General features: G+C 35.6%; 1 protein-coding gene across 1 annotated transcript; it reads left to right on the top strand.

Annotated features, from left to right (window-relative positions):
- Positions 1 to 2,465: 2,465 nt before the first annotated feature.
- Positions 2,466 to 10,414, top strand: LOC120177394 (serine/threonine-protein kinase BLUS1-like). The gene is made up of 22 exons (XM_039183558.1): positions 2,466 to 2,621; positions 3,302 to 3,365; positions 3,514 to 3,725; positions 3,856 to 4,110; positions 4,599 to 4,723; positions 4,847 to 4,891; positions 4,986 to 5,067; positions 5,173 to 5,241; positions 5,327 to 5,497; positions 5,594 to 5,659; positions 5,919 to 5,987; positions 6,100 to 6,240; positions 6,358 to 6,431; positions 6,753 to 7,001; positions 7,324 to 7,409; positions 7,510 to 7,580; positions 8,206 to 8,331; positions 8,415 to 8,457; positions 8,579 to 8,625; positions 8,946 to 9,007; positions 9,079 to 9,130; positions 9,990 to 10,414. The coding sequence occupies exons 3-22, from the start codon at positions 3,558 to 3,560 to the stop codon at positions 10,056 to 10,058; spliced, it is 2,070 nt and encodes a 689-aa protein (XP_039039489.1). The 5' UTR covers positions 2,466 to 2,621; positions 3,302 to 3,365; positions 3,514 to 3,557; the 3' UTR covers positions 10,059 to 10,414.

Genomic DNA, 10,414 nt, shown 5'->3' with positions numbered 1-10,414 from the left:
TATGTTAGACCATGATAATCAAGATTCTCGTACGGTCGTCGACCGATGTGCTGAAGTCCCGGAAATCAACCGATGCATCGTGATTGGTCCCTCCAATGTTTAGGGTTCGAATGCAATAATATTGTAGCAAAAGCAGGAGTGGAATGTAATAATATTGATTCATATAAATATAGGCTCAGTTTAGAATTCTTATAATTCTAATGATAATTTAAATTATATTCGTATAATTTAATATTATAGTACAAGAAATATAAATTTAAAATGTTAAAACTCGAATTTGAGACATCAAAAATCTTAGACTTAATGTAAAAATAAGTGATCAAACTATACTTAAAGTTAATTTTAGGTGTTTAAAAAAATTTTCGTTAAAAATAGGTGGCTAACGTTTTCAATGTTACACTTTTAGATGTTTAGATCATTAATATTGTTAAATTCAGTTGTTAAGTGACACGTGTCAGACATATAAAATTTGAATTTTTTAAAATATTTTTTTAAATTTTTATAAGTCTAACACGTGTCACTTAATTGTCAAATTTAATGATGATAACAGCCCAGACACCTAAAAGTGTAACTTCGAAAACGTTAATTTCAACACTTATTTTTGCATGAAACCAAAATCTTAATGCGTTTACTTTTCAATCTAGGATTTTATTAACAATTTTCATTTAAATTAAATTCACCCGATTTGGTTTGATTCAATGTTATAAATATTAACCTAAGCAATTAGGTACAATGGTAGATGTAAAGATTATTCGAGATAGATATGTGTTTATTTTGAAATCTAAATTTTTTTGTTAATTATTCATTTTACTAATGATATCTATTCTGAAATTTTATTTATATTCATCCTATATAAAAAAAATTATTATTAATTTATGTATTTCTATTCTTAAAAAAATTTCTTAATTTATCACTGACCATTCTTAAAGAGAATTATTGAAGCCATTCTTGAGGTAAGAGAAGGTTGATGGCAAATCATTCCCCCTCTTTTGTCTCCTCCGATAAATTGGCCTGATTAGGGATGGTAACGGGTCGGGTTCGGGTCGGGTATTGGTCTCCCGTCTCCGTTTAAAAAATCGGTACCCGTTCCCGTTTAAAAAACTGCGGAGATTTAAACGGGGATCCCATCGGGTAATCGGGAAAAACCGCAGGGAAACGGGTATCCCCGTTTAGCATAAACGTTTATTTAAATGAGTATCGGTAGGGTTGTTCATTCGGTTAATTCGGTGGCCGAACCGACCGAACTACCATTAACCGAATTAACCGAATTTTTTTTCTTTAACCGTTAATCGAACCAAATTTTTTTTTCGAAAATATTAACCGAACCGAATAAATTTCGGTTAATTTTTGAATTAACCGAAATTTTTTAGAATTTTCGAATTTAATACTAGAGAGCAGCTGCTGTTCCATTTGCTAGGGAAGAACGTGATGTTGGTATAGGTCCCAAGGCTGATTTTAATATGGCTAATTCACATGTTTCGCTTTGTCAGAGGAACGTTAAAGCTTGAGTAATAGAGACAGCTTGTATGAGGTTATTTGAATGCGAGGTGAAAATGAGGGTTGTTGTCGAAGAGACGAAGACAATATGCAAGTTGCATTGATTTTAAATTTTGCTGGACATAATTTCCAGCTTGCCAATGCTAGTGGTGGGCTTCAGGTGTGTAATGGTGTACTGGACGAGGACCGTGCAACAAGTACACATTCGTTGGAAGTGGCACAATACCAGCAACCAACCATACTTTTCCCATTTAATTAGACAATGTTTGTCTATTAAAAGATATTAAAGGTTCACACATGATTGCAAACAATAAGTGTAAACACTATTTTCACTATTAAAAGAAAAAAAGAATATTATGAGACAACGAAAATTGAGGTAAATTCTAGAAATTGAAGCGGGAACGATGTTTTAAAGTGGGGCAGTATGGGGTGAAAAAAATAATAAAAAATATTTAAGGGTTAATTTAAAATATGTTATTAATATTATATATAAAAAATAATTATTTTTAATATTTATCGGGTCGGGTATCGGGCCGGGTAATCGGGGCGGGAATTACCAAACCCGTCCCCGTTTAACATAAACGGATTTTCCCCGTCTCCGTCCCCATCCCCGTTTATCATCCCGAATCCGACCCGTTAAATTCGATTTTCGATTTTCCCTATCTGATTCGAATTTTTTTGCTATCCCTAAGCCCGATAAAATCACGACCCGCCCAACAGAGATTTTTTGACCTACTGAAACAAAAATCTCAATTCATTCGGGTCGGGTTCCACTTCAGTTTGCATCGAACTTGACCTTCTTCGGTCTTACTAATATATATATATATATATCCCTCTCATTTAACCAGTTTCTCTTATTTTACTCCGATTTTTAAATATAAAAACTAATATAATTATTTATTAAAGTTTATAATATTTGTCGACCAATAATTATCATTGCCAAATCGTCATTGTTAGAGTCGTCTTTGAAGAAGAAGTGGAGAAGGAGAAAGAGAAGAAGAAGAGAATTGAAGGGAATCTTAAATCGACTTGAGGTGGTGGGGATTGGGTTTCGATTTGTTTAATGCAAATTTTGTATTCGTGTTTTCCGATTCAACTCGGATTTGAAAATGCTGAAACCCTAGGTTTGTATTAAATCTGTGAATAAGTTTATCTTACTTATATATGTATATATATTTATGAACTTTTAGTTAGTTGTTTTGAATCGATGAACTTTGATTGTGCTTTTAGTATTAGATTAGTTGTTCTGTAGTGAAAATGTGGAAGCTTTGTAGACTTATTTTTTTAATGCGATGTTATTTTATAGTTAATCAGTTAGAATTTGCTGTTATAGTTACAATTTAGGCTATTTTTGAATTGTTGTTTAAAATCTGAAAAAAGGAACTAGTTGTTTTTACTTATTCATAAAATTAATTGTTGTAAAGAAGGGTGTTAAATTTCCATGTTTTTTATTGGAATTTTTTCTTCTATAGCATCTAATAGTTTTGATTTCTGTAGAAAGGTATTTTTTGCTTATTTGTTTTAATTCTTTGAGGGCAAAAGGGGGTCTACCTATAAAGAAGAACTAATTCAATTCTTTATTGGGGTTTGTACAGGTTAAAACTACCCTTCTACCAACTACCTTCCGTGCATTTTGATTCTTGGTTAGATTTCGACTGCATCTACTGGCTTCGTGCCATACAAATATTGCTAGTATTTAGGTTTCAATTTGCCATCTGGGGAAAGTCACTTTTCTCATAGGCTTTGCTAACTAGCCTCTGCTCATTCATAGTTCACTGGCAGAGTACCTGGAGTGATATGCAAGGTCTTTTCTGCTATTAACTGGGAATTGGGTTTATATTGTTTCTGCATTCATGGAAACGGACTTGGTAAGCCTGTTACCTTGATGAAGTCAGTGAACTTGTCTACTGCTGCGTGTTAAAGAAAAAAAATGCTACCTGATTGGAAGAAGCTCCGCAATGGATTGACAGTCAAATCTTCAGTTGAATGTGTGCTTTTGTTAATCGGAACATATAGGAGTAAAGAGGGAGGTTGTTAATGGTATGCTCTGAAAAGAAGTCATGGAGCATCCTTTGGAGAAACGATTTCCAGTCAATGCGAATGATTATAAGTTATATGAAGAAGTTGGAGAAGGTGTCAGCGCCACTGTGCACAGAGCTTTATGCGTTCCACTTAATGAAATTGTTGCAATCAAGGTTCTTGATTTGGAAAGGTGCAATAATGACCTGGTAAGTATGGTATTTCATAATCTATTGCTTGGGGATTTTATTTACTTATGCATTTCTCTTGCAAGTCCCTGCAACTCTATGGCATAGAGAGTTAACATCAACATAAGAGTTCTGCTCTTGAATTATGCAGGATGGCATTCGAAGAGAGGTCCAGACCATGAGTTTGATTGATCACCCAAATTTACTACGTGCACATTGTTCATTTGCTAGCGGTCACAACCTTTGGGTTGTGATGCCATACATGGCTGGGGGTTCCTGCCTGCATATAATAAAATCTTCTTATCCCGAAGGTTTTGAAGAGCCTGTCATTGCTACTTTGTTGCGTGAAGTTCTTAAAGCTCTTGTTTATCTTCACGCTCATGGGCACATTCACAGAGATGTTAAGGTTTCTAATTGCCCCTTTTTATTTTTATGTTGTGTTTTTTCTTGTTTATTTCTGCAAATATTTTGTTTTTTGACACCAAGCCTTTTAGGTTTGGACTGTCTTCTGTAAAGACACGGCTTAAGCTATATTTTTTAACTATCGATATGAATAACTTGTGGTTCTTATAATGTAATTGAGAATGTATGAGAACTGCAGGAAAACTTGCATCTTCATTCTGTAGTGAAACCTTATGCTACTGTTACATACTATTGAATCCCTTAGGCCCTTTTAGATGGGTGGTGAGGCTAGCTCCACTCCAATTAGATTGTATCATGTAGCATTGAGGTTAAAATCAATGGTAGTCTATTAGTTCAATATTACTTCTTTTTGTTTCGTTGTCAGGTAGGATGCCAATTATGCTACATGTATCAATAGCTTAGTGCCTGTTATTTTGTTCTTGTTCGTTTTCTTCCTACTCAGGTTCAGAATTTTTTCTCATTTATTCGCAGGCTGGGAATATCCTAATTGATTCTAATGGTACTGTCAAGTTGGCAGACTTTGGAGTATCAGCATGCATGTTTGATACTGGAGACAGACAGCGTTCCAGAAATACTTTTGTTGGAACTCCTTGCTGGTATTTGTTTTCCCTTGGCCCTGCAATTGTCTGAGGTTTTGCTTGTATATGTATTTTTATTGTTGAACTTCAATTTTCAAGAGTTAATGATGACCACAATGTGTCTCCTTGTTTCTATGTCAGGATGGCTCCAGAAGTTATGCAGCAATTGCATGGTTATGACTTCAAGTGAGTTGACCTCTCTGATTGTACCTTTCATTTCTTTTAATTCTTTTTCTTTGTTATACCCTTTCACTCTGTTTCCTCTTCTTCTTGTTTACAGAGCAGACATCTGGTCTTTTGGAATAACAGCTCTTGAACTGGCTCATGGCCATGCCCCATTTTCCAAGTATCCACCGATGAAAGTAAATATCATAGTTGATTGATAGTTATATCTGTTGATTATTGTACGTATTATGTTACCCTTTTTTAGTTCTTAGTATGGTTGTTTAATCCCATTTCTTGTGCAGGTTTTGTTGATGACCTTGCAAAATGCTCCTCCAGGTCTAGACTATGAAAGGGACAAGAGGTTCTCAAAGGTTTGTGCTCTTCGATTGTTTCTTACTGAATGGTATTACTTGTAGTATCTGATAGTAACATTGTGAGAGATTTATATTTCTCTAGTCTTTCAAGGAGTTGGTAGCTGCTTGCTTGGTGAAGGACCCAAAGAAACGTCCAACTTCAGAGAAGCTTCTGAAGCACCATTTCTTTAAGCATGCACGCTCATATGATTATCTACCTCGTACCATTCTTGATGGCCTTCCTCCATTAGGTGAACGTTTTAGGGTGCTAAAGGTCTCTTACATGCCCATTTTGTTTAACTTATGAGTTATGACATCTGTTAAGATGAGGAATTAATTTGGAACCCTGATCTGGTACTCTATGTTTCAGACAAAAGAAGCTGATCTTCTTGTACAGAATAAAGCTCTCTATGAGGACAAGGAGCAATTATCACAGGTGAATAATGGAACTTTTCACATTTCTCAACAAAAGCTGATAGTGCTAGCTTCTTTCCTTCATGTCTTACTAGTATTTTTGTTTTATATTCTGAGTGGTCTACTGGTCTTTTGCTGTCATTCCACATCCATCTCAGGTCTTAAAGGTTAAAAGAAATTATTGTAGCTAGCTTTACTTTGACTAATGAATGCCCATGGTATATTAAAAACTACATGGTTACATGGTACCATATTGAATATGAATTCCTTTCACCTTGCAGCAAGAGTATATAAAAGGGATCAGTGCTTGGAATTTCAACCTAGAGGACTTAAAAAGTCAGGCTGCACTTGTAAGTAGTTTCAGTTCCCCATGCAAGTTTTTGTTATTATTTATCTGAATGTAGTCCTAGAACTGCTGTATAATCTTAATTTCATTGTAATTTCTGACTGTTTTACCTGCAGATTCAAGATTATGATGATGCACCAAATGCAGAAGCTCAAGATGGGAGCAGAAAACAAAGGGAACATAATGATGTCATTGGATTATCAGTTGAGAAGACGTCTTCTGAAACTACTAATTCCATTGCTGCAAGCAGCCAGGAGGTACCAGTTATAACCCTAAAATGCTTTCTATACAATTAAGTTGTTGGCCTTTCGTTGTTAATTGATGCTTTGGTTAAGCTTGTACTTCAGATTTACATCCTCTTTTACTTGTTTCAGGATGGGCTTAATGATCTTCATGATTTGGAGAGTTCACTTGCTTCATTTCCTATTAAGCCACTTCAGGCACTCAAGTATGGCATTTTTATGCTTGCATGTCCTTACTAATGGAAACAATTCATTATTATAACATGATTAAGAGGACATTTTTATTCACATTTGTCACACTTAAAAGACCTGTGAGTCGTAATTGTCTCAAATAGAAAGAAGCTCTTGTCACAAGTGTCATTTAATTTTAAAATTATCTGCTTTTTGTCATATCCTTCTCATATATTTTAAGAACATGTATGTTATCTATTAGACTAAACTATTTTTTGTCTGAAAAAAGAAAGGTTGCCAGTGTAATTGTTTTTGGGTAATTAGTTTCTTTTTTGGCTACTTTTTAATTGGTGCAGAGGCTGTTTTGACATTGGTGAAGGTGAGGGTGCAAATGGTCCAAATTGGAAAGGTGTAACGCCATTGGAAAGTGATACAAAGTCATCAAGACCCATGGACCAAGATGCTGGAAGACATGAGGGTGAGAATTCTGGGCAAAGTGGCTCTTTCACACGTCAGGTTATTCCAGAGCTTAAAAAGTACTTGAGCGGTTCACTAATACCTGATAGTGCCTTTTCTCCTAACAAGGTTACTGGAGATGGGGACAGGTAAGCTTTCTTCTAAGTGAAGTTACCCTGAACCCTAAACTGTTATCACCAAGCAAACATTGCTTTAAATGACTTTTCGTGAAATATAGGATGATCTTTCCCCATTATCATACTCTATATGTGATGAATTTCTGGATTTTGTGGATTGCAAGTCTAGAGGAATCCTAGATGTATAATGTGGTACACTGGGACTTTTCTACTTGGTTATTGTTCCTATATTATGTAGTTAAAAGGAACAATTGTCTGTCATCATTACCATTTACTTTACTGGCAAAGCTTTGTATGCCAATTTATATTAAATTTTATCAACTTTGTTTTGTAGGGACTTCCCGCAGCCTAAATTTCCATTTGAATGCAACTACAGTCCATTGTACCACCAGAGGAGAGAAGCAAATAACACTTCATCTGGTATTTCCTGGTTTTATTACCTTTCATTTCTGCATAGAAGTGATGCTACTTATTTGACGCAAATGAACTCTGCTTGTTATCTTTGCCTCTTGTGTATCAGAGGATGCTTCAGATGGAGCAGTTGTTCAGCGGGGACGATTTAAGGTGATTTCTGCTGATCTCAGTACCAAGGTACATTTGCTATGTATTGAAACTTTTACCTCCTTTGTGTAAAGAAACTTTGCTGCGGATGGTTACAATCTTATGCTATAAGCCAATAACATGCAATTTTGTACTAATAACGGTCTCTACTTGAAATATATGGCACAGTCGACAGTTTACACATATATGGAGAGTCTATATCTCTCTGTGCCTTTTATAATTTACCGAGTGAAATTTATCTGTTTTGATAATTATCCACATAACTGACCACCATTTGTTAGTCATCATGTAACATACTGACATGCATCTAATGCCATTATCTGTTAATAAATCATACTTCCACTAAAGGGCTATGGCTATTCTAAATGATTCCTCTGCAGAGGTTAGTTTCTTATCTTTTGTTGTTTCTTTATGTATGGTTGGCTTGTGTTGCTTATCCATTTCGTGTTCTTATCCTTGTGGATATGTGTAATCTTTTTAAACTCTGTTTCTCGTGTAAGGCTTCATTGCTTTTGGTTAAGTCTCTCCGTTAATATCTGGATTGGTACCTTTGAAAATTTTGCGGCTTATACCTTTGAACAAGAAGGATGAAACTTAGCAATTTATCATTTAGGCAATGGCTTTGTAACCATTGCCATTATTTTCTCTCGTTCAGGGACCTACTAGCTGCACGTTTAACCCGGCCACTGGAGGTTCAGCCTGTCCAACATCTCCAAACCTTAGAGCAAGTGCAGTTCTCCCATCTCTACAAGGCATTTTGCAACATAACACCATGCAAAGGGTATGTTTGTTTTCTTACCTCTCATCTCATGTCATAGAGTGCCTGTCTTATAAACAAGTTCCTTTGTCGATGATTGTTGACAGGAAGAAATCATTAGACTGATCAAGTATTTGGAGCAAAATTCTGGTAGTGCCTCTACACCTTATTTTTTTGGTGGTGGTGGTGGTGGGGTGGGGGGGAGTGTGTGTGTTTCTGCTGCTTAACTGTGGAAGAAATTCCGATGTTAAATTTTAAATCTCTTATACAGGTAAGCTTGTGGACTTGTCAGAGGTAGGTACCAATGACCTTTTGCAGGTAATTAATTAACCCTAACTTCTCAGTAACCATATGACCTTTCATATGAAATGGGTTCCGGGTTATGCCAATGCAAGGTTTTGCTCATGCAGAGATTTATTCTCTCATACAGGCATCCTTTTTTTAATATAAAAGATCGACCTAGGGATAGGGAGGAGATTGCGGATTCTGGGATTTTAATTTGAGTGCTGCTAAATACCACCACTTAAGTGTTATAGAATGAACCGACTGAGCTTTGCTCGGGTTCTTGTATAGGCATGTATTTGTTAAAGATTTTATTTTTCTTAAGTACTGATCAAGTTATCTAATTGTATTTCTAGATACCGCCTTCTTCTGCAAGGGAAAGAGAGCTGCAATCTCAGGTGCTTCATCTGCAACAGAGGTATGAAATGAAGCACACAGTATGGATTTTCTTTCTTCACATTTTACTTAAAACTTAATTTCTTTTTTCAGTATTGGGAATCTGGTTGAGGAATTGCAGAGACAGAAAATGAAGAACATGCAGGTTTGTGCTTTTTCCTTGAAAGTGTCTGTTTCTGATATGTGTATTGCACATAAGATATTGTTATGAGACTATGATAGTATGATCTCCCAAATGGGAAAATTTTGAGCATACATGTTTCTAACGCATAGTTGTATCCGGCATCCACCCTTAAGTTGGGTTACATAGGTTTCATGTTCTGAAATTAATGAACTTTTTTTTATAGAAGTAGGATGTCTCATTAAAAAAAACCCCTTCATAATTGACCCTTTCCAAAAGGAAAGAGGCAACTAGCGGAAGGAGGAAAAGAGTGTACCTCATTTTATTGATATTTCATAAATACAGCAGTAAACCTTTACATAACATCAGAAAAGGCTGTCCTCAAAAGATGCAAGAACATCCTATAAAACAGCAAACAATCACCCAATCCCTTCTTTAGCTAACTTATCAGCCTCCCAATTACAACCCCTAGGAATTAACTTCACTAACAACGCCCTAGACGGTACATAAAACTCAATCTCCTTAATTAAATTACTAAAGTACACAGGGGCAAGACAAGGCTTCTGGATCCATTCCACAGCTGTTTTGCAGTCACTTTCCAGCATCAATCTACCTTTAGTAGACCAAACTGAGGAATAGAAAATTAATGAACTCGAAGGATTTTACATGTATACCCAATCACTTCTGTTGTTTCAGTCTATTTAATGCATGTATGTGTCAAACCCCGGTATGCTCAATGTTTTCTAGCTTATCATACCTTCGTATTCTCCTAGTTATTTCCTAATATGTTCCGGATACAAGTGTTTGGTTCACATATTGATTGCAATATATATATATATATATATCAGTGAGTGGAGATTGAGTTGATTTTCTCGTGTTGTAGTTAGAGAAACAGTTAAATAAAGCATTGGCCAACAAAGTGAAGGGTTTGAAACAAACAGAAAAAAATTGAAAAGCTTGGTGGTGATGTTGATCGAACAGCCTCTGATTATGTTTCGATGTCAGTACTTTAGGGTTCATAAAGGTTCCTAAAAGTTGTTTGAGATGAGGTATACGACTAAGAGTGCCTTTTATTATTGTATTATTTTCGAGTGTACCATATATTATAATATACCTTTACTATCATATATTATGTAGCATAAATAAATGGCCGTGTGTTAAAAAGCCCTGTGACAGGACGCCCCAATTTTGTGACGCCATAATGCTCGAGTTGAGGTTGAGTCTCATGTAATGTAACTTTGTTGTAATTTACCCACACCCACAGCCACAGGATATTGTAATATAATTACAATCTCTTTCCGTTTCTCA

Source organism: Hibiscus syriacus, unplaced genomic scaffold (assembly GCF_006381635.1).
Source record: "Hibiscus syriacus cultivar Baekdansim isolate YM2019G1 unplaced genomic scaffold, ASM638163v2 tig00112287_pilon, whole genome shotgun sequence".
Lineage (NCBI taxonomy): Eukaryota > Viridiplantae > Streptophyta > Magnoliopsida > Malvales > Malvaceae > Hibiscus > Hibiscus syriacus.
This window is presented reverse-complemented; position numbering and strand designations above follow the sequence as displayed.

What these genes read in the sequence shown, in the direction of transcription:
- LOC120177394 (XM_039183558.1), top strand. Translation starts at nt 3,558, where the DNA reads ATGGAGCATCCTTTGGAGAAACGATTTCCAGTCAATGCGAATGATTAT. An exon ending in TTGCATGGTTATGACTTCAA is followed by an intron (nt 4,892 to 4,985) that starts GTGAGTTGACCT and finishes TCTTGTTTACAG; the next exon opens with AGCAGACATCTGGTCTTTTG. An exon ending in GTATTTGGAGCAAAATTCTG is followed by an intron (nt 8,458 to 8,578) that starts GTAGTGCCTCTA and finishes TCTCTTATACAG; the next exon opens with GTAAGCTTGTGGACTTGTCA.